The sequence below is a fragment of the Anolis sagrei genome, chromosome 1 (genome assembly GCF_037176765.1).
Source record: "Anolis sagrei isolate rAnoSag1 chromosome 1, rAnoSag1.mat, whole genome shotgun sequence".
In the NCBI taxonomy this organism is placed as follows: domain Eukaryota; kingdom Metazoa; phylum Chordata; class Lepidosauria; order Squamata; family Dactyloidae; genus Anolis; species Anolis sagrei.
Window position 1 is genome coordinate 182073300 of NC_090021.1, and position 24491 is coordinate 182097790.

The window sequence follows — 24491 nt, forward strand, 5'->3', positions numbered from 1 at the left end:
AGCACAGCTTGGAATATGTGTTATCACTTCTACTTCCACATAGACCTGATATATACCAATACTTCATTAACTGTTCTTTGTCTTGATATGTTGCATGTTTTCCTCTCCCCTCCGCTCAAGCTTTCCTTTCTCTTCCCTTCCTAGGAGGGAGGAAGGGTAGAAGAAAATCTCAGTACCAGAGATTACGCTTCTATTCAAGACATCACCACAGCAACAACAGTGTCTTAGTCAGGTTCAAAAAGTAACAGCTAGTCCAGATAATTAATCCCAATAGACCAAGAAAAGAGGGATGACATTTTAGGATTTTAAAAACTCCAAAAGCAAATCGTTGATACAGCAACAACTTCCACCATATCCTTTCCTATCGTGGATGAGACCATTAATACTTTTATTCTAGCATTATTTATTATTTCAGGTGTATTATTCCAAATACTGTCACTTTCTGTGTGTTTCTGTTGATTTTTCTCTCTTCCTAATACAGTTACATCTAAAATAAGAAACCAGCATCCCTGAGCAAAACAGTACTTCCATCATAGACTATAAAACATATTGTTCCCCTATAATTACTAGTGTTTCTAAATACTGCCCATTTTGCTAGAAGTGCAACCTCCTGAGCAGCCACACAAAGCAACACAGAACAATGAGTGTAGAGAAGGTGTCAAAAGAACAGTGTAGGCTTCTCATCTTCTTCAAGAGGAGAGGCTGCGTAGAAAGGTCAACAGAATAAAATCAAAAGCAATTACACTAATCACTGAAATGAGCTCTGCTTTTGAGCCTGCGCCTTTAAGATTTGGACTAAAACCTGGAGCAGATTACCTGCACACTGGAATGGAAACTGCCACTGCTGAAAATATTTTTCAAAAAGTTGAAAAGAGAGATGAGAGGGGAAAAAAATTAAATAATATTTTGTATATGTTGGCCACTGTTCCCTGCCCCCCTTTTCCCAGGCTGGAACTTCACTGCCATATAATCCTGTTTCTGAGTCTAGGTTATCTGCTTTGAGTGGGATTATATGAGTCTATACTGTCATAAAGGTAAAGGTAACAGCGCTCCATGCAGTCATGCTGGCCACATGACCTTGGAGGTGCCTATGGACAACGCTGGCTCTTCGTCTTAGAAATGGAGATGAGCACCACACCCCAGAGTCAGACATGACTGGACTTAATGTCAGGGGACTACCTTTACCTTTACCTTTTATACTGTCATATAATCCAGTTCAGATAATCTGGATTCAGAAATTGGATTATATGGCAGTGTAGATGGAGCACCAGAATTTACAGGAATTATGCTTGATCCAAGTAGAGTCTGATAAAATACCTTTTCAAAAAAGAATACATCTTAAATATTTACTTTTAAAGAATATATCCCATTCCTGATGTGTCCATATACCCCTGGACATGGGAATTTCATTAATTGTTAGAGATAGATAGATAGATAGATAGATAGATAGATAGATAGATAGACGGACGATCCAACATATTTGATGAAAGCAAAGTAGTGCAGTGGCTGCCAGTATTATTTTTACTGTTGCTTTCAAGAGTAGCAGCATTTTTAAAAAAATGGCAGGTGAAGCTTTCCTACTGCCATTGTTAAATGTGAATCCCAGCTTTGAAAATTTGAATCTTCACTACTCTTTTCCATTCCTAGTTTAATGTGAAATATTTTGTGCCACATCAGCATACTGCAAACATTGGTACTCTTGTCTCTACTGAACATGCTTTAGGCTCATTCTGATTCCTAGAATTTGGCAGGTTGGGTGGCATGGTAAAGTGTTCCATTTGTCCAGATGTGCCCAATCCATACCACATACTCTTTTTGTGATGTGCTATCACGCATCACAAAAAGAGTATGATTGGGCTTTCCCACCCAAGACATGCAGTAATGGAAGGAAAACCAAAGAAGGACCTCTGTGCAAAGGTCATCCCTTTAGTCAAGATGATGCCACAGCAATCATCTCAGAGTATAGGGAGACAGATATAGGACTTCATCTCTATCTTGAGCAGAATCATCTGAGATTTTCTTTTCAAAGAAAACCTCTGGACCTGGGTTCAGAAAGTCATGAGTGGCCCCAGGAATTTTCCCCAGTGGACAAGGACCAGAGGTACTTTGTTTAAACTCTTTTTTTTTTCAAAAAGAAGAATAACAATTCCCATCAAATCCTAGCACTTTGGAGCAGTTTAGATTAGCCCTGACTCATCAATGGCAATTTGACAGGACAGAGAACTGTTCTCAGGGAAGTGTAAAGCTTATAAAGTTATTTATTTTAGAAAGCATCCAGGGTTATATAGTCTTAACCAAGGGACCATCCAGATAAGCCCTTTGAAGCAGAAGCTCCCACATTTTTAAGTGGGGCGTCCAAATGACGCTCCATGTAAACGCAACTGCATTCGACACAAAGCAGGAAACCCCCTTCAAAGCCCTTCTTTTAGTTTCATCAAGTCTTCCTTGCTGTCATATCAGGAGATCATACAATCAACTTAATTTGTTGGTCACAATGGTGGGAGGTGGGGGTTAGAGAGCACTCCGAATCTTGCTTTTGTTCAGGGACTTCTCAAGACTTTGCTTGCTTTATTGATCATGTTTAGTCAACTTGTTAGCAGCAGTAGCTCGCGTTTTGTTAGGCAATGCTGCTGATATTGATTTGAAATGAACAGAGAGGTTATAGGAAATGCGATGTAGATTACATCTGTGTTTGTATGGACTTTTAAGTCTCTGGAACCACTAAAATTCGCCCATCATCATCATCATCAGGCAACATGCCAGAGGAGGGGTCCATGGTTAGTCAAAACATTAAGTTATTACTCTGACTTGTCTGTTATCCTCTTGATAACATCCTATCTTTTTATCAGGTGTAGCATGGGGTGGGGAAAGGAAGAATACTGTAAAAGGAGGATTAGGATTAATGTGCAAATATTTGGGGTCTGTTCATGGCCTGTTTCTTCCAGAACTCGATAGCTTCAGCTGATCCCAAATAGCTTTTAAATTTCTATCAACCTGATATCTGTTTTGTGTAACATTACTGTCTCTTGAACTGTAGGGAGAAATTTGTACCAGCCACCTGATTAGATGCAACCCCTAACTCATTAGATAAACAAGTCGTTCGCAAAATTACTATTTTAAACCAGATTGATTATGCCACTGCTTTTTGAACTGTAGGTCCAAGTGCCAAGTGGGGGTCAATGTTGAAGTCGGGGAAAATGGCAATAGTAAAATGTTTCCGAACACCACCTAGACCAGTGGTTCTCAACCTGTGGGTCCCCAGGTGTTTTGGCCTACAACTCCCAGAAATCCCAGCCAGTTTACCAGCTGTTAGGATTTCTGAAAGTCAAAGGCCAAAACATCTGGGGATCCAGAGGCTGAGAGCCACTAACCTAGACATTTGCATGACTTTGTTGACAACATCTTGCAGTGTTTACAGTGGATTCTGCAGAAAATACTTAGCTGTATTTTATAAAAAGAAATCAACCTATTTTGCAAGCATTGCAAATGCTGATTTATTATCAGTAGATGTTTGATTTTATATCCATTTTGGTTACCAATTTATCTGGGTTCATGTGGAAAAAACTCTCAGGAGAAAATGGGCCTCAAACATTAATTTCAAATGCTAACAAAGGATTTTTTTTTTCAAGTACCATATATATAGGAACTTGATTATTGAAGTAAGAAAGTGTAATACAGTGCCACCATGTGTTCAGCCACAACAACAATACTCTCATTAGGGGATTAATAAATGAATATTAGAATTCCAAAAAGAACTGAGAAATAATTTAAATTATAAATCTGTTGTGACCTTGAGTGAGAATCATTAGATCTAACTCAAATCTTTGTTGCACTGAGATTGTTCAGAAAAGAACTGGTGATGGAAATGAAAGAAATCTACACCTCTCTGGATAAGCTGAGTGGCAGGCCAACCCAGAGGAATCAGAAATAACTAAAATTGAAATCTGGGATTTAGGAATTTTAGAAAAAAAACAGAATACAGTAAGGAAGAAATTATGAAGTAATGGCTCTCCCAGATGTCAAGGAGCAGAAGAAAATAGTCAGTGCACAACAGTTGGTGATAGTTACTTGTTTTAATATGTCTGCAATCCTTGCTGACTTTGTGGATGTTTCATACAAAGACCTTTGTTGTGTGGAAAAGGTTTATAGAGATGTGGAGGTGATCGCTGTAAGACAGCAAACTGGTGATTTTATTTTCTATCAATGGACTTTACTGAGGAAGAGATCTGATAACAAGATTGACATCCAGAGGGAAAGAGGGAAGCAGGAGGAACACAATTCCAGAGAATGGAGGATAAAAATGATGACAATGGCTAATGAAGATCTGAAAATATGTTGAGATGAACAAATTAAGTAGGCTGATGAAGAAGAAATATTTGTCCAATTACAAGCAAGATTGGGGCTTTCTAACTTACTATGTATGATAATGAAGGCATTTGTTTATTGTGGGCTTTAGGAATTAGTAGTATGTTACTAGAAATAGAAGTATAATAGTGCCTAAAGCCCTGAGTCCCCTTGGGGAGATAGGGCAGAATATAAATATATTATTATTATTATTATTATTATTATTATCATCATCATCATCTATATAAATAAAAATGTAATGTTCGTTTGTGGGATTAACATAACTCAAAAACCACTGGACGAAATGACACCAAATTTGGACACAAGCCCCTGGACACAAGCCCCCGGTGGCACAGTGGGTTAAAGCACTGAGCTGCTGAGCTTGTTGATCGAAAGGTCACAGGTTCGATTCCGGGGAGCGGCGTGAGCTTCCGCTGTCAGCCCTAGCTTCTGCCAACCTAGCAGTTCGAAAACATGCAAATGTGAGTAGATCAATAGGTACCACTCTGGCAGGAAGGTAACAGCGCTCCATGCAGTCATGTCGGCCACATGACCTTGGGTGTGTCTACGGACAATGCTGGCTCTTCGGCTTAGAAATGGAGATGAGCACCACACCGCAGAGTCAGACATGACTGGACTTAATATCAGGGGACTACCTTTACCTTTACCTTTTGGACACAAGACACTAGGCCTGGGTAACAACGGAAAAATTTGTTTCTAAAATCGATTCGTTTTTGGGGGTTTTTTGCGTTTCGATATTTAAAAGAATTCCGATTTTTTTTTAAAAAAAAGTTCGATATTTACAAAATTTCGTAAATGGTAAAAAAAACAATAACGAAACAATAACGAATCGATTCGTTAATGGCGGACGCAACCGCGCAATACCCTAAAAAACCTCCAAATGGGACACGGGGAACTTCTGAAGCTTTCCTCTCCCTCTGTTGTTGACTGTTGGTGTGATATTATAATTTTTTTTTCACTAATTAAACAAAAAACAACTATAAAACTTGCCCCAGACATGCGAAAATAATAACGAAACGACCTCAAACCAATAACGAAACGAATACATAACGGAATACGAAGCATTTACGAAACGAATTGAAAAATTCGTTTCGTTTTTAAGTTGCTCCAGAATAGTTCGTTATCGCTTCGTTAACAAAAAAAATAACAAATTTTTAACGAATTACGAATTAACGAAACGAAACCGCCCAGCCCTACAAGACACCTATCAGGCCAACGATTGACCATCACTCATAAAAACACTGAAAAACACAGCAGAAGGGACTTCAAAAGCCAAAAAATTAAAGAATACATTATAACACATGTGCATAACCACATATATACACATATACACAAATATACACATGCACACACACACACACACACATATACACACACAAAGCACATATACACAGACTGGGCCACAGCAATGCGTGGCAAGGGATGGCTAGTTAGGAATAAATAAAGAGAGATAAGAGGGTGTAGATTAGTCTTTGTTAGTACCGTTCTTCTGTGTAGTTGTCTGTCCTAGTTTATTTTATTTATTTATTGTATTTACATTTTCTTTTCTGCAGGAGGCCTTTAGTAGTAGGTTAGTATTAATAGTCATTAGAAGTTAAATAAGTACGTTTTTTAAAAAAAAAATCAAAATTTGCTTTTGTTTGTTCTTTTCTGTCTATATATATGTATATGTATATATTAAAAACTGCACCAACCATGAGCTGAAAAGTCCCTTTCCATTTACCTCCAGAGATATGACCTTGTTCTTATCATCTTTCCTTTTCAAGTGAAACTCAGCTGCTTTTCTTTCTATCCTTGTTCTCCATTTTCCATTACAAGAGCCAACTTCCCACACTGAAGATAGGCCGCCACAAGCACATCTGCCACATCTCTGTTACCTTACACCCTATTGCATTTTTAAAGTAGTCAGTCTTGCTGTTTGCTCCAGGGAAGCACTAATACAGTTTCAAATAAACACACAACCTTCAGATCTAGTTTTGAACATCTCAAATCCGGATTTAGAATTATCGGATCAATTTTGCCCCCTGTGGCAGTCATAGAAACACATCACAGTTAGACAGACTGGACGCTCTTGGCCATTGCATTGTCAGTAGCTTTTTACTCTACTTTTATTCCCCAGTGTAGAAAAGGGCACTTTTTGTGGGAAAATACATATTTCCCTGTTCATCCAGGAGTCCTTTGTAGCTTTGGGGTGATAGAGGTTCATCCCATATCTTCCCCCGAGGGAAAGAAACCCAAGAAACATCATTAATCATGCAAACCATCTCCTGCAGCCGTGCCAGCAAAATGATCTTCTATGCTCCACACATCAATATTCCTGACACTTGTCTTAAAAGTTAGGTCATGCATATCCATCTGCCATTAAAGAAGTGTCAGGGAGCAAACATCTCCTTGCTATTTTTAGGGTCATATCAAAAGAGTTCATCACTTTCTGTCAGCTCAGCCAATTTGTCATATCTGATGCTGTCTACCAGCATCCTCACTGGTCATCCTATTCTTTCTGGCTCTTGTCCCCCACCCCAGCCCATCTCTATCTTCCTTTGAAAACCAAGTTTCCTTTGTATAGCTAAGGAAAAATATTTGATTTTTTGTTAGATTAAGAGCTTCCCAGAAACTTCTTTTATTGGATGCTTATTTGGTTTCTCTCATGTCTTTTTATATGTAAATTTGCATTTTGCTGCACAGTTCAGGATCAGCACATTAGCTACACATACTTAGGGTGATTTCAAGAATGGTGTTATTGTGTTGTCGAAGGCTTTCATGGCTGGAATCACTGAGTTGTTGTGAGTTTTCCAGGCTGTGCGGTCATGTTCCAGAAGGATTCTCTCCTGTCACCTCCCAACAAAGGATGTCCCCAAGCAGGAAGCAGCCCAGATTTGAAGCTGCAAGGTTATTCAATGATCATCAAGCCAGCCAATTGCAACATTAACATTTGCTTCAAACAGATAAAGAGTTTTTTCTCCCACCCTGGATATTAAACAGATATATAAACCCCACTTGCCTAGTTTCCAGCAGACTTCACAACCTCTGAGGATGCCAGCCATAGATGTGGGTGAAACATCAGAAGAGAATGCTTCTGAAACATAGCCATACAGCTTGGAAAACTCACAGCAACCCAATTTTTTTTTGGTCATGTCAAGAGCGACCTGAGAAACTGCAAGTCGCTTCTGGTGTGAGAGAATTGGCTGTCTGCAAGGACATTACCCAGGGGACGCCAGATGATTTGATGTTTTTTGTCATCCTTGTGGGAGGCTTCTCTCATGTCCCCGCATGAGGAGCTGGAGCTGATAAAGGGAGCTCATCCACCTCTCCCAGGATTCAAACCTTTACTTTTAAATCCCTTTTCCCACTTCACACGTGAAAACAAGAATGGTAGTTTAAGCAAGCCAGGATCAGTATATAAGCCAATGCACACTGGCAGTGTAAGATGAAGAGAATGTTAATTCTTTCCTTTCTAGTAATAATATGTCCAAAACCAGGTAGTATTATTTTGGTTTTTTCTCCTTCCCATCTTGGAAACAATAAACAAATGTTTTATGCTCATTGTTCTTCATATTGTGGAAGAATACTAGAAAAAGATTGACAAGATAATTGAAAGGGGTAAGAATCGAAGGGTGACCTTGGGGTGCTTCTTAGCCTTTTTGAAGGCAAATACTTGCCCTTCAATAGAATGTCTGCCTAGAAATAATAATAATAATCAATCCCACTCTGATAGTTATGAAAATGCATTTGATCCTTGGCTTTTCTGAGGTCACCCACAAAGGTTCTTTGTTGTGCTTCCAAGCTGATTTGTAAATATTGATTTCTGTTATGGATTGCCTCTATCCATTTTCTACAAAATCCTCAGGTCAGGCAGTTTTTTACTCTCTGTGCATCTGCTTGCCATCAGAGATATGATCATCAATCAGAAAGACAGGCTAGAAACTACTATTGATAGCCATGGCTGTTTTTTTTTCTGTATCACTTCTGTGTTTCAAAAGTTTGAACAGAATTATTAGTACTAATATTAGTACAATTTGTGCCTACAGCTCCATCTCATACTGTTGTGGCTGCTTATATTTCAACTACTGTTTTTGTTGCTAGTGTTTTGGGCCATACCTTGTTTTGTTTTTTTCTTTAAGTATTGTTTCTGTACAGATTACTGTGGAAGTTGCAGCAAAATGAATATGTTTACTCAAGAAAGAAGGGTGGGAGAGAGAAGAAACATTCATATGCAAATATATGGCATTTGAAAATGTCATAGAGCTGCATCTACATATAAATAAGCTGTTTTCCAGATTCTATGTCGACCAGGCTGTTTTGATACAAAAATTAGATAATGCAATCTAAAAAGTAAAACCAGCGGGACATCATTGGGCAGAATCATGGAATCTTATTTCCCTGAGTTAGCGACAATTGCTGCATGATTTTGTAGATAGCCAGGGATTTTAAGAACATGGACCTTAAAAACCTAACTTGTGATCCATTTCTATTTTTACATGTGTAATGGTGCCATCAAAATGTGACCCTGTGGAATTATCCCTTCTTATGTTAGCACAGTAGGAATCAATTGAAGGCTACAAAAACAATGTGTGGATCAATTTTTGCATTAGCATTCTCCAGACCTGAGATAACTCTTGCAAGTGATTCCCACTTTAAAATACTCATGAAGGCTTGTTCTCTGGATATTTATTTATTTATTTATTTATTTACAGTATTTATATTCTGCCCTTCTCACTCCGCAGGGGACTCAGGGCATATTACAATGTACGTATACAGGGCAAACATTCAATGCCATAGACTGTTGCAACTCAGGGTAGTTTTCACCTTGCTCCCAAACACCACCACTCCAAAGCTGTAGATTTTGTAGTTTATTGAGAAAAAGGCAAAGTCAAAAGCATAGTATAACAAATGCAAGAGTTCCATAGGCAGGACACAGGCTTAAATGCAAAGACACAGTTCCCAAGATCCAAAGGCAAAAACATGAAGCATAATCCTTTAAGCAATGGTTAAACAAGAGTCCATGGCAAAACAGTTGAACACAAGACCCAAAATCCCAGAATCAGGAAGCCACAAGCGTGCTGCTTAAAACCAAGGTTAATCCATAGAAGTTTGCATGGAAAGAGCCAAGTTGAACTGACAGCGCCTGTTTGTCAGCCAGAAGGCTAAATACCCTTTGCAGTCATGAATGCATTGTGATGACCTTTGGTAGACTTGGCTTCACATTTACTAGCTAAGCGAGAACTTCTCCGGACCCTTAATTGCAGGCAATCCTGCCTGCTCATTAATCCATTATCTTCAAGGCTCTCTAACCCCTTATCTTGGTTTACCAGCTGGGCTGGATCACCATGGAAAGGCAAAGGAGGCGAAGACATGTCCACCTGGCCGTGTGGTAATTCACTCTCGTTATCAGTCTCACTGACATTCTTTTCCTCTGAGAAATGACTTGCTGTTTCCCCTTCTGCAGCCGCACCATCAACCCTGTCTGAGACATGAACAGAAATCTGTAACCCATCATCCTCCTCATCGGGGAACTCTGGCTCACAAGACCCACAGGGCTCAGCTTCAGACTCAGAGCCCAGCTGCTGAGTCACAACATAGACACACAACATATATAGACAGACACTCAGAGGCTATTTGACATTCCAGCTTTTCATGAGGGTATTTTGGCCACCAGGGGAGCTGTCACTTCACCATCCATTTGTGACACTGATGAAGTACTTCCTCATTCTTTGCATGCTTGCTGGAGATATTTATGGCCTCGTAAATTAGTTAAATTAGCCTCCCCGCATAAGCAGTGCCTAAATTTCCTACTTGACAGATGCAACTGTCTTTCGTGCTTCAAAGGTAGACAGCAAGCTACACAAATTGGTCTGAAGCTCACTCTGACCCGGGCTGGCTTCGAACTCATGACCTTTTGGTCAGTAGTGATCTTAATGCAGCTGACTCCCATCCAGCTGCGCCACAGTCCCGGATATACCGGAAATGTATGGCCATAATTAGAAGCAGATGAAAGGCCCTCCCTCCACCCCAACAGTCACTGAGAGAGAGAAAAAGAGAGAGAGAGAAAGAGTAGATATTTGGGCAGAGTTGGTATCTGGGTTGTGGCACTATGTTGGTTATGGTTTATTTTCAAAGAGACAAACCACCCATCGCTGCCTTGTTCCCCTTGCAGCCTACTTCTCTAAATTCCCTCATATGTGTTTTCCAGTAGTAAAACTAGAGCAGCATTGGGAGATCCAATAAAATAGCACTTGCCTAAAGAGCTGCCTCAAACCTGGCAACAGCCTTGAACTTCTTGTTATATGAAATATCCTTTGAATACAGGGAACAACAATAAAAAGCTCATAGTGCAACTCTGTGAATAAAGAGAGTCAGAAATGTACCACTAGTTTTCGTTCTTGCTGTGGCTAACTAAAATGATATGGGTGGGTGAGGGTTGTTTTATTTTATTTTTTAAGCAGAGTCAATTTCACTAAGTAATGTGAAACGGCTCTGGTCTGAAACAGGAAAAATAAGTGTAATTTATGATCAGTCCAGTATTCCTTTCTGATGGTGTTCTGGCTTAAGGCCATTAAATACATTACATCATCCCTTCCGTTTCCTTTGGTTTCTAGATAGCAGAGAGCAGATTACTCACCCTTCTGATAAGAGATATTACCCTGTCTCCTACCTCAAGTGCATTACAAGCAAAAACTTCTCCTTATACAAGCAGAGGAGGGGGTGTTTTCTGATTTTACAATATCTATTTGCAGATTTGGTGTTGTGTGCCTTTAAGTAATTTCTGATCTATGGTAAACATCAAGGAGTTTCCTTGGAAATATAACGAGTGGAGAGGTCATAGAGTTATAGAATGTCACAGAAATTATTTCGTAGGATTTTTCACAGATAAGAAGGGCTCTTTGAATTCTGTTTTTATTGTGAGCTTTCAAGTCTTTCCTGAATTATGGTGACCCTAAGGCAAACTTGTCACAGGTTTCCTTGGCAAGAAGAGAGGCTTTGTTCAGAAGAGGTTTACCATTGCCTCTTCTGATGAGTCAACGTACACAAACTAATTTTAATGCACAATATTACTTAAAATACTGCATACAAAATTACTTCAGACTAAGAATATAAAGTATCCATGAAAAATAAATGAATTTTATGTTTAGACTTGAGCCCCATCTCTAAGATATCTCATTGTGTATATGCAGATACAGATATTCCAAAATCTAGGGGGGGGGGGGGGGACAGAACCTTTCTGGTCCTAAGCATTTTGGATAAGGGATACAGTTTATCAACATCCTTCTTAAAATGCTGACCTAAAAACTCCACCCTACTCCAGATATAGCCTGACCAATGCAATATAAAGACAATTGCTAAGGAGCAATATAGTGATATAGAGAGCTATAATTATTTGATTTTTCAGTACACTTGCTGATGACTCAAATCATAGGAATTTTAATGGAGTGCACTTCTAAATAAATACATTTAGGGTCACTATGATCGCTGTGGTACACATTCTTTTGCTAATTGTGTCAAACAAGAGAGAGGTCATTGTTGACCAGGATACTCTGCTGTTATCCTGGATTCTTGACATTTTAACTGTACCATGAAAAACTGCCCACTCTTTGAAAAGGTTATTGATTTTCACCCAGTAAGGCTGTTCTTACATTAAAAGTAATTTCTGATAAATGCCAGGCATTTTAAGAGACAATGATTAACTTGTTCAATTGATTTCAGGAATGCCAGCAAGCCATAGCAATCGATACATGGGCTGGTACATACCCATTAATTAATGATAATTAGTTTCCTTCCTAGTAGTTTACATCCTATTTACATGTTAACATCACTCAAGTTGAGGATATTTTAAATTGCTTCCTAATTTCAATTTATCATCAAGGATCAGGCTGTTTTCTCCACATCCCTGCAAATACCCCTCCTACCTTCAGAAATGTTTACAGTCTTGATGCGATGAAGGTGGATCCATTGGTCACAAAGAAATGACGCAACTCCCCCAATCACACCTGTGAAATGGTTTAAAAGAGTAAACCGCATAATATAATCTAAACAATTTTAAAAATACTGGGTTTGTTTATTAGATTTCCATGCTGTTTTCCAGCATAAGGAAGAGACATAAGGAAAGGAGTTTTGTTTGAGAGGGAAAGCATGCTGTTGGTAGTTGATTCCATTGTGCAGATGGATGGGTGGGAATACAAGCATTCTGCATCCAATTTTAGCCAACTTTGCACTGCCCCTGTTTTGCATTTGGAATGGCATGTTCGTCACTAGCCTGTTTCTCTGCTTTTTCCTGCTGTTTCTATTATCCATTTGCTTTCTGTTTGTGAGTTCATAAAGGAATCTGGTGAGCAAGGGGCTATTACTGAAAACTGGATACTATAGTACAGGGTTCCTTGAACTTTTTAAACCGAGGGCCAGGTCACAGTCCCTCAAACTGTTGGAAGGCCAGATTATAATTTGAAAAAAAAAACATGAATTAATTCCTATACATACTGCACATATCTTATTTGTAGTGCAAAAAACACTTAAATAATTAAAATGAAGAACAAGTTTAACAAATATAAATTTATTAGTATTTTAATGGAAAGTGTGGGTTTGCTTTTGGCTGATGAGATAGGATTGTTGTTGTTGTTGTTGTGTGCTTTCAAGTCATTTCAGACCTAGGTTGACCCTGAGCAAGGGCCAGGTAAATGATCTTGGAGGGCCGTATTTGGCCCCTGAGCCTTAGTTTGAGGACCCCTGTTATAGTATGACACATGGGATTAGTACCACCAGTTTCGCCTAACTGCATCTGATAAAAATATGTCCTCTCTAGCAATTTTCTAGGTCCTTCAGATAATTCTGTGGTATGCGTCCACCAAATATTTGCACAGATTTGCTCTGGAGGACCTAGATAATTCCAAGTGATGATACCTCTCTAGGAATTTTCTCGGTTTTCCAGCACAACTGTATTGCAACCTCTGTTGGAAGTTGTTCATTTCAATAGAGTTTGCTGTTATCCACATTTTTTGTTTCAACTGTAACTACAGGAACGTATCCCCCCTAGGTCATACTACTATTATTTGTGCTCCTTCCATTGTCATTCCCTCAGGATAAGATGTTTTCAGAAGTCCTTAGGATGGCAGGAAGGGAGAGGGGATTTAGGTTTCAAAGTAGACTGAATGTTTTTCATTTATGACCTTATTACATGTTGACCTAAATCCTACTGGCAATCCCAAATAGAGTAGATCCATTGAATCAACTGTTAGATTATGTGTCAATATTTAGTTAAACCCCATTGAATGAATGACACTATTTCAGTTAGGGTGACCAGTGGAATCGGGGTTTACTGTATTTCACTGCATAATAGTCACCACCAAGTAATAGTCGCACCCTCGTTTTTGGCCACCATGTAATAGTTGCACTTCCCTTTCTGCTTCCGCACTTCATATGGTGACAGTATCAGCTCTCTTCAATCCAGCACTTTCCGACTCAGTGAGGCTGAAGCTGTTGTTTAAATAGTGCAGCAAAACACGTGAAAAGAGAAGCCGGGAGTCTTCCCTGTGCTAGACTGTGTGGAGGGGGGCTATCTTCCCCCACTATACACTGTATACAGATTGTCTGCCAGCGGTACCATTTTTTCAACACATAATAGCCGCATACCTTTTTTTTCAGCCAAAAAAGGAATAAAAAGTGACAATATTATGTAATGAAATATGGTATGTGTTGGACATACACCTAAAATATTGTAGGAGTCTTCTTAAGGATTTCCATATCAAAGTTAATCCTATAGAACAAGTTGTCAAGGCCACATCCTAATAGGGTTGAGTCTCTATGACTTTATGGTTGGTGGTACTTGATAATGTCAAAGGAGCTAGCAATTTCTTTACATGGAATGAGTAACTTCACACAGGGTCAAGACATTTTTCCTTGTTGTGACAACCCCGTAGACCACACTGGTATGTTTCAATGTGTTCCAAAGTAACACAACATCAATTTCAGCTACTGCTTTGGTTATTTTAACTGTTTTTCTTTCTCTTGTGTTTGTGTGTTTTGAGATGAGGGGTGGCTTTTTGGGGGACTTAGGAAAAGTAAGCCTGGAGCAAAAATCATCTAAAATTTGGCCCAAAAATAATTTTGTGAGGGTCTGAGGGCTGTGAGGGACTTTTTGGATTTCCCAAGAACCGTCCTTAGGGGTCCCACAAACCACATTTTGCCCACTCCCTTTTTTTAGAACTGATACATTGAGCATTATCTGTGGTTACTCAGAACATGTAATGCACATAAAACACATGAAGTGTGAGAAATTATAAATTATTTATGTGGTTGAAAATTAAGTTTTCTAGCTCTGCTTGGAACAAAAAAAAGAAAACCCTATGAACTTTTCACAGCTTGTTTTAGCACCTTTATGAGAACTGCTTTTAGCAAAACATAGGATTTGTACTTTGACCCTGAAAGGATTGTTTTGTACGGCAACACTCTTTCTTTCAGCCCCAAAGAAGAAGCCCTGAGATCTGGGAATCCTACATTCTTAAAACTGCAAAGCAAATTCTTTGCACAGACGATTTATAAATAAAACTGTCAGAAAGAATGAATTATCTGTCTGGTGGCAATCCCAAAAAGGAAGAAAACTTCTGAAATTCTTGAAGGTCATTTCATTACGAACTTAATACATTTTAGGACCCCAAATACCTCCATGAAGGCGTATCTAGAAAAATGGAAAACAACCAATATATATCACTTGCTACAAAAAATATGTTAGTGAAGATAAGAACAGCCAGAGAATACCACACACTCCTGATTTCAGAGATTTATCAAACTTTTAAAGGTTTATCTAAATAGCTCAGAAGTGATAAACATCTAGAAACCTTAGAATGCTGTTCAAAAAAATTCAACAATCTTTGATGCAAGCACAAGAGTGACTTGGGGAAGGGTGTGGATTTAAGTAACTTGCCAATGGGAAAAGCAGCCATTATCAACTTTTCTAGAAGTCAAGTATAAGTTATCAAAAATTCATCCTAGCAAATGCTCTGAGTGCATCCCATGACAGAAAATGACAAATGCAACCTAGTTACAGAGGCATGGGGGATTAAGTTTCTCATTCAGACCATCCAAAAGTAGTATCTAGCCTGAGGACTGCACATCTGAAGACTCCTCTACTCTGTCTGCTTAATCTTTGGCTAGTCCAGAACATTCATGCATCCCCAACACAAACCATTATCTTCCCACAGTGGCACCAGGGCAGAGCCCATGCAGACCAAGAGAGCATCATCAACATCACCTTACTCATCCTATTGCCGTTGCCACTGCCAGATGGCACAGAACTCCACAAGAGCACCTGGCCATCATGGGCACCTAAATGCTGACATCAGCAGACGTGCCAACACAAGGGGACAATCTTCCCTTCTCCTTCTTGGTCATGCAATAGGACTGGAAGTTCTATAATATCATGGGGTCAGCCAGGAGCAACTGTACAGTGTCTATATGGGCAATTAGGTCCATGTAAACAATCCCTAAGATATTAATTTATTGTCACTGGAGGGAAGTTTCAACCTTTCTCTCTACATAAAAACTCCAACCATCACCCAAGTCAAAAAAGAAGCACCATTAAAGCCTTGGCGGACCGTGCAGAAAGAATCTGTGAGCCCCACCTCCTTCAAGATGAACTGAACCACCTCAACTGGGCTCTACCTCAGACATCAAAAGAGCTGCAAGACCGAGAACAAGCCACGAGAGTAAAGACAAAGACCCACCCAGAGGAAAAGTGTTCTTGCCATACATCAAGGGAACCACTGACCGCATAGGGAAACAGATGAGGAAACACAACATACAAACCACCTACAGACCCACCAAGAAAATCCAACAAATGCTACGTTCAGCAAAGGACAAGACAGATCCTCTCACCTCTGGAGGAGTCTACCGTATTCCATGCAGCTGTGGACAAGTTACATAGGGACCACCAAACGCAGCGCCCAAACACGAATCAAGGAACATGAAAGGCACTGCAGACTACTTCAACCAGAGAAATCAGCCATAGCAGAGCACCTGATGAACCAACCTGGACACAGCATATTATTTGAAAACACAGAAATGCTGGACCACTCTCACAACCACCATGTCCAACTACACAGAGAAGCCATTGAACTCCACAAGCATGTGGAAAATTTCAACAGAAAGGAAGAAACCATGAAAATGAACAAAATCTGGCTACCAGTATTAAAAAAACTCAAAAATTACAACAGCAAAACAACAGAGAGTAAACAATCAGGCACATCAAATCACTCTCAACAAAAGATTCCCCCAGGCACTTCCAAGCCATTAAATGCTAATCAAGGTGGTCAGTTGAAACATTCACACCTAGCTCCAGCAGACAAATGTCCTTTTCCCCACCCTGGTCATTCCACAGATATATAAGCCCATTTCCCTACTTCCAACAGACCTCACTACCTCTGAGGATGCTTGTCATAGATGCAGGCGAAACGTCAGGAGAAAATGCCTCCAGAGCATGGCCATATAGCCCAGAAAAACCTACAACGACCCAGTTTCTCCCTTTTGTATCCCCACAGACTTAAATCTATGCCAGAGGAGTGTAAAACCCTCTGAAAGTGACTTTCAGGCAGCCCTGAAGTTTGTAGGGGAGAGATCCAGGTGCAACACTACCACTGGTTTTATGTTGGGATTAGGCCACAAGATCCATTGTTTCTCTTCACACCTCATTCTCCTGGTTTCCACTCCTGACTAACAACCTTGCCAGACAGCCACTGAAGGTGCTTCGCTTCATAGAGGGATATGGGGAACCCAGTGCCTCATACCCTGCATCGCCCAGCTCCGCCTGAGGGTGATCAGATGGGGGAAGTGTAGTGCATGCAACCCCCCCCCCCCCCCCCAATGCACTGCAATGGCAACAAAGGAACCATCCCATGTTGCCCTGGCGGAGGCATGCACGGCCTCTACTGTCCTTCACTCACAAATGCATGCAGGCATCATCTGATGGGAGTCGGCCAGCTCGGTGGTGACAGGGGCAAAATCGGCACATGCCAATTGTATTTAGCAATGTTCAATTCCATAGATTCCATTTCAGAGCCACTGTTATTGCAACTTTTCATCTCACCGGTTCCTTATGGAAGGTTAATATGATGAAGGGAGGTGTGTTTTCCCCTTTCGAATCCAAATCCAAGATATTTGCTAATGTGTCAAAAATAACACAATTTAGATAAAGCTGTTTTCACAGCAAGCCACATTTTGTCATTAGGTTCTGAGTGTTCTCTATTAGTTCCATATAAATTTGGTTTGAACAAGAAGGGGGGAAAGAGACCCTCACTTCAATAAAACTAAAATAATTCCTTCCTGTCTAATAAGCACATTGGAAAGGCTGGAATTTGATGATGAGCTGTCAGGCACAATGTAACTGCAATTTGATTAATGTTGAAATCATAATCTGTAGCATTGCTGTATGAATAATTACGAAATTGTGCCAGAAAATAAGAGTCACTTTCATTTCCTGCTCTTTCGAAGACCAAACCCCTCTGTTTAATAGTCAGGAGATATTGCCTTCCAAATCTGGTTTTCTGAATAACTAGATTACAGAAAGGAAGATGAGAATTTGTCATAGCTTTGGACTGAAATAATAAAATTGAGTGACTAAGGTCACAATCCTCGGCATGCTTATGTGGCAGTAAACTTCCTTGAACTCAGTGGGACCTACTTCTGAGTAACTGTAATAGGATTATGCTGTGAGATTATGGAAAGGCAAAATCCACTTTGATGCCCACCCAGTAAGGAATTTTCTTCATTTTTAAACTTGCCACACACCAGGCAGTCTTAGTTTGCTTCCTTATACATTTAGTTTTTGGGGGAAGAAATGATTGCCCTTTTAAGTCTCTTCTCGCAATTAATATTAATATGTTAAAATAAGTCTGCTGTTATTACATCAGAGAGGTACCTTCCCAGAAACCATTGCTAGATACATGACATGGATAGTGAATATTCAGAGCCTCTCAAATGCAGCAGCATTGTTGTTGTTTTTATGTGTATATTTTGTCCCCTGTGCTCATGTTTCATCTAAAAAGTGACAAGATAGTCCATATTCTGTAGGTTTTTCTGAACTAGAACTGGGATTGGACTAAAGTGCAGGCCTCCAGTAGTTGTTGGTGCATTGATCCTTAGTTTACATAACCAATGGTGAAGAACCAGCATCATTTGGAGGATCACATATTTCCCATCTTCATCAAAATGATATGCACACTCCCTAAGTGTCCCAATTTGGAAGAGGTGGTTCCAAATAATCCTCTCCTATCCCACTTTTATGTTGCTTTTAAAATGTCCCAATTTCTTTGTGTTTTCCCTCATTAATAATTTTTGCTACCTTATAATGTTGTTTGGCTAGTTTCCATCTGTGAAATGAACTATATGCCCCCTCTCTATTAGTTTGGAGAATACTTGTGTTCCTCTTTCTTAGTCTGGACAATATTTGGCTTCAGTTATTGAGTGCATCTGCCTTTTTAAAAGGTTCAAATAATGAATTAAAGGGAGATGTTTCAGATATATTTGGACCAATTCAAATACTAGGGCCAACAGAATGCATTTAAATTAAATTATGGGAGGAGTAATGATCGTGGCAAGAGATGTGACATATTTATTTATTTTGTATACTGACCTTCTCACCTCTCTTGAGGGACTCAGACCAGTTTCCAACCATAATATCACATACAATCCATAAAACATCATAATACATATTACAGTAAAACTTTAAAATAGCAATTACAATCAATAACTATAATGGTCAGTCGTCACACTAAAATCGTTGCTCATCATCCTCCATCCATATCTCAGTGTTGGCTCACTCGTCGAATGCCTATCTCCATAACCAAGTCTTCACCTGTTTCCTAAATGTCAGGATAGAAGGGGCGGTTCTGATCTCCAGTGGGAGAGAGTTCCAGAGTCGAGGGGCCACCACCGAGAAGGCCCTGTCCCTCGTCCCCACCAGACACGCTTGCGAGGCCGGTGGGACCGAGAGCAGGGCCTCTCCAGACGATCTTAATAATCCTGATGGTTCATAGGGGAGAATACGTTCGGAGAGGTAAACAGGGCCGGAGTCGTAACTAAGTAAGCAATACAGAATATGGATCATTCCTCTCCCAGATATATAAGATTGCATTCACCCTTGTCCAAAGTCCTGTATTGGAATGATAATCATTACTTCAACATCTAGATCAGTGGTTCTCAACCTTTCTAACGCTGTGTCCCCTAAATATGGTTCCTCATGTTGTGGTGACCCCTACCATAAAATCATTTTAGTTGCTCCTTTATAACTGTAATTTTGCTACTGTTACGAATCATAATGTAAATATCTGATATGCAGGATGTGTTTTCATTTTTACAAATTCAACATAATTAAAGCATCATGATTAATCAGAAAAAATACGTTTGGGGAGTATGGAAAACAGATGATGGGATTTGCAGTACCTTCAACCAATTCAGCTCTGACTTCCACAGAACAGTAAAACCTCCACACAGAACTCCCATGTCAAACAAAAAATAATGGAGGGGTTTGGGAGGAATTGACAGTGATTTAGGGGAGATGTAGTGCACCTACATCTGGAGAGCATTGTGAACCCAAACAACTATGGATCTGGACCAAACATGGCACAAATACTCAATAAGCCCAAATTTGGACACTGGTGGAGTTTGGGGAAAATAGATCCTGACATTGGGGAGTTGCAGTTGCTTGGATGTATAGTTCGCCTGCCACCAAAGAGCATTCTGAACTTCACCAAAAATTGAATTGAACTAAACTTGGCATAGAGGACTCCCATGACCAACAGAAAATACTGGAGACATTTGGGGAAAATAGACCCTGACATTTAGGAGTTGTAGTTGCTTGGATGTATAGTTCCCATGCCATTAAAGAGCATTCTGAACTCCAACAACCATGGAATTGAACCAAACTTGGCATACAGAACTCCCATGACCAACATAAAATACTGGAGAAGTTTGGGGAAAATATACATACCTTGACATTAGGGAGTTGCTGTTGCTTGGTGCATTCTGGAGGAGTCTGGGCCCACATCCGACAGAGAGGCTATTGCCTCCGGCAAGCCAGGCAAGTGGTGAGAGCTGGGCGCGGGTGGATCCACCATGCCGCCTGGCCTTACATGGAGCCTCTCGCCTGGCTCACATCCCTGCCAGCTGGCAAGTGATGAGTGCCAGGTGAGGGAGGCTTTGCATGAGGCCAAGCCTTGCGCAAAGGAGCCCTCGCCTGGCTCTCAACCTTGCTGGCCGGCGAGAGTGCAAGGCAGGTGAGGGAGGCTTTGTGCGAGGCCAGGCCTCGCGCGAAGGAGCCCTTGTTGGGCTCTCACCCTTGCCACCCTTGCCAACCTTGATTTTTCAAGGCTTTCTCACAATGCAGAGAGAAATGGTAAAACAAGCAGTTTTTTCTATTAAAGAATTTCCTAAGAAAATTATGAAGGCCTGCATCCGCCGCCCTTATTCAGCAATATGGGAAATTTGAACACAATTTTTTGGATTAGGTGGTGATATGGCATGTTTTAATGCAAGAGGATTTCTTCTTTTTCCAATGATTGGAATCAGTGTGGGAATATGGTATGCAAAAAAAAAATCAGTCTTGCAAAATGAAGATCTACTCTTTCAGTAAAAAGAATTTTTTAAAAAACATGACTCTCTCATTGACCCATTTTAAAACAAAACTCAGTAATTGACAAAACCTTTCAAGGAATTGCTGATGTTTTTGTAAAACACATATTCTTTCATCCTCCAAACATAGTTATTTGAATCTGCATTCCTATTTTGCAGCATAACATAATGTTAGTAATTTCCTTTACCCTTAAATGAAGAGTTTCAGGCAACTGTTCTTTTGAATCCCTCAAATGCGCTAAAGAAAGCAATGAGTTTGTTGTTGTCTCTGTCATTGTTTCTTCATTTTGCCATACATTTGACACTTGGATTTTCTTTTCGCCTGTATTTTATAGAAAATGCAAACAAATTGGAAGAAAGTGCCAGAGGGATGTACATTCCTTGTCCAGAACATTATCATGGTTTATGCGAGCATGGAAAATGTGAACACTCGGCTAATATGCTGGAACCATCTTGCAGGTAACACTTTTCTCAAACTGAGCGTGTGATGATAAACTGAATCGGCAGACTTGCTAATACAGGTTATCTGGATGCTGCAAGGAAGACAATAATTGTCAAAGCCCCATCCACTCTGGATCTAAATTATGTACGGAGGCACATAATGTACGTAGCAAAACTGCGCTGAATTATTCAGTAGCATTAATCGGTTTATAAAAGCATTCCTGCAATGGCTGTCAATACTGTCCTAAAAGGGCACTACAGAAGTATAAGTTGTTCCGCCGTGTATTATCCGTTGATTTTGAGCACGCAGACAACAGCTGCCATGTCAAGAAACCCAGCAGTGTGCAGTAAGTCAAGAACTATGTCAACATCAATTTCTTCATGTGGCAAAATGGTTGGAGACAGAAGGTTGCTGTGAAGTGTAAGAAAGGTGAGGGTTGAGGAAAGGTTAGCTTCGGAAAGCAATGCTATGTGGCAGCTAATGGAACTCAATGTCCGGATCTCATACTTCATCAGAGTGGGAAACTTAGAGCAGAGGCTGTGGGTTTTGGCACTCCTCAGTTCAAGCAAACCTGCTTCTTGAGATTGATCCTCATTTTTTAGAAGTCTCAAGAATAAATGCAGGATCGAAGTATATATGTGCCTTCAAGTTGCCTGTAGACTTAAGGTGACCCAATGAATTTCATAGAATTTTCAGAGGTTAGGAATATTCAGAGGTGGTTTCATCATCTCCTTCCTATGTAATAGAAGTTAATGTGTTTTGGTATTTATAAGTAGTTTACCAACCAAATACTAACCAAATATTTCGTTCCAAGCTCAGACAGGATCTGGAGTAGCAGGAGCTAAATAATGAGAGTTCCTCTTTAGCAGTGCATCCACAAAGTCATATTCTGCTGCCTTTTGTTGCATAGAGGTGACCCATAGATCTTAAAGTATAAGACAGCCAAACACACTCTAGAGCGGGCATGGGCAAACTTTGGCCCTCTGGATATTTTTTACTTCAATTCCCAGAAATTCCAGCTTACTAGATGTTAGGAAGTGTGGGAGTTGAAGTCCAAAACACCTGGAGGGCCGAAGTTTGCCTATGCCTGCTCTAGAGATTCTACCAAGTTTACTAACCATACTAAAGTGGAGAGAAGTTCCTCATCGGAAGATCACAAATCTTTAGGGTAAATATATTAGGTGCCTTTGTGATAACAGTTCTCTGGAGTGGCATGGCGGCTTGCATGAATCAAAATGCAGTGCATGAATTGGCCTTCAAGCTGATCCTGAGTAGACAAATCTTAAAAGAGCCTTCCTGCTATTCTCTCTCTCTCTCTGCCCAGGTATCACATACTGTTGTTACAATTTTTAATCCTCAAAGCTATCAGGAAAACAGCCACTATGGTGTAGTAGTTTAAGTGTTGAATTTGGACACTGGGAGACCAGGGTGCAAAACTTTGCTTGGCCATGATACTCACTCATCCTCAGAGGAAGGGAGGGGCTATCACACTATCAAAACATGATGCAACTTTGCATCTTCTTTTGGGAAGTGATTTGTCTCTTCTTCTTTTTTCTAACAGTGTCAAACTTTATCATACAGGCCCATGGATTCATCCCACATTGGGGTAAATACATAGGCTCCTGGCAGGGGGTGTGGAGAAGCTGCCACTCCATGCTCCACATCACCAACCTTACCTTCTCCCTCATCCCATGGGGGAAGTGTCACTGCCTGGTTCCCCCCATTGAAGGGAAGGCAACACAGGAAAGCTTCAGTGTTGCCGCGGTAGCAACATGCGTGGCATTACCTCCCTTTTCAGCATGGAGCCCAGCCAGAAGTCACTTTACATCATGTGAAGTGCTCTGTGCCATAAAGGGAGGTAAAACACTATACAATGGCCAAAGTGACGCATCTGATAAGGCTCAAAGTGGCCATCACGGGTGTACCTATGGGTAACAAGGAGGTTAAGCTCCCCTCAAAAAAATCTGCTCCTCCTCTGCAATTTTCCTTCACTCTACAAATTTCTAGTGTTGCTGAGAATGAAGCCAAAAATCATTCACACGTAGAACTATACTTTTGATCTTTGCAATCTCTTGATAACTTGACCAACCCCTTTTCTTTGGATGCCTAAACTGTATTTCTAAGAGATCAGTTGAGCCAGTGTGGTAAAGTGATTTGAGTGTCTGACTATTACTCTGGAGGTCAATGTTTAAATATCCTTGCAGTCATGGAAACCCGTTGGGTGACCTTGGATAAGTCACACACTTTTGGCCTCAGAAGGCAATGACAAAAAGCTGTCTGAAAAAACATTTATGCATATGTCAACAATGACTTCAAGGTACACAGCAATGAAAGATGCTAGAAAACTGAAGACTGAAGGAACAATTCATTGGAGGCAGAATTCTAATTTTGGGGATTGTTGAACCCTCATTTTGCCCCTCCCTGTAACAATAAGCCAGATGGCCATCTTATTTAGTGATCATAAAAAAGGTAGAGGGATTCCACACTTAGCTAGGGAAAACTGGAAAGGGTTTGCTATGGCATTATCACATCCACATCATACACAGCTGCCAAAGAGACAGTGCAAATGGCGCTGCTTATACTATATTGGATGCAAAAGGTTATAGGTTTTGTGCTGAAGTTCTTACCTGCTTGAGGAAAATATATTTGTTTATAGTAGTAACCTTTCTTCCCATAAGATAATTTCCATTGGCCCTAACAAATCTCAGTGTCAATTAAACGATTGCATGCATTACATTCTAAATTAAGCTATCCCATCCCAAAAAAGGGGCATTTAATGACTTTTGGTGGAAATGCCTCCTGGAGTGACACCTACTTTTATGTCATTTCAGCACCAGCCAAAAATCTCCCTTTCTCGATCCTTTTAATTTGAGTGGTTTTATTTCAGCTATTTTAACTTGTTTTGATGTGTTTTAAAATGTTGGAAAATATGGCTGGAGGGCAGGTTAGAATAATCTTTGAAATTAAAAAAATACAAATAATTGGTAACAGCTTCAGATTAATTGTTATGTGGAACAAGCTAGACCTCTTCAAGAAGGCCTTTTCTGTGATTTCAGCTTTTCTTATGTTGGAA

General features: G+C 40.1%; 1 protein-coding gene across 1 annotated transcript in view; it reads left to right on the plus strand.

The window, feature by feature from the left end:
* The window catches only part of TMEFF2 (transmembrane protein with EGF like and two follistatin like domains 2), a 297666-nt gene that overhangs the window by 265264 nt on the left and 7911 nt on the right, over nt 1–24491 (plus strand). Inside the window, exon 8 of the mRNA XM_060780754.2 lies at nt 21312–21435. Coding sequence (XP_060636737.2) covers nt 21312–21435 — 124 coding nt within the window. The remainder of the gene's footprint in view (nt 1–21311; nt 21436–24491) is intronic.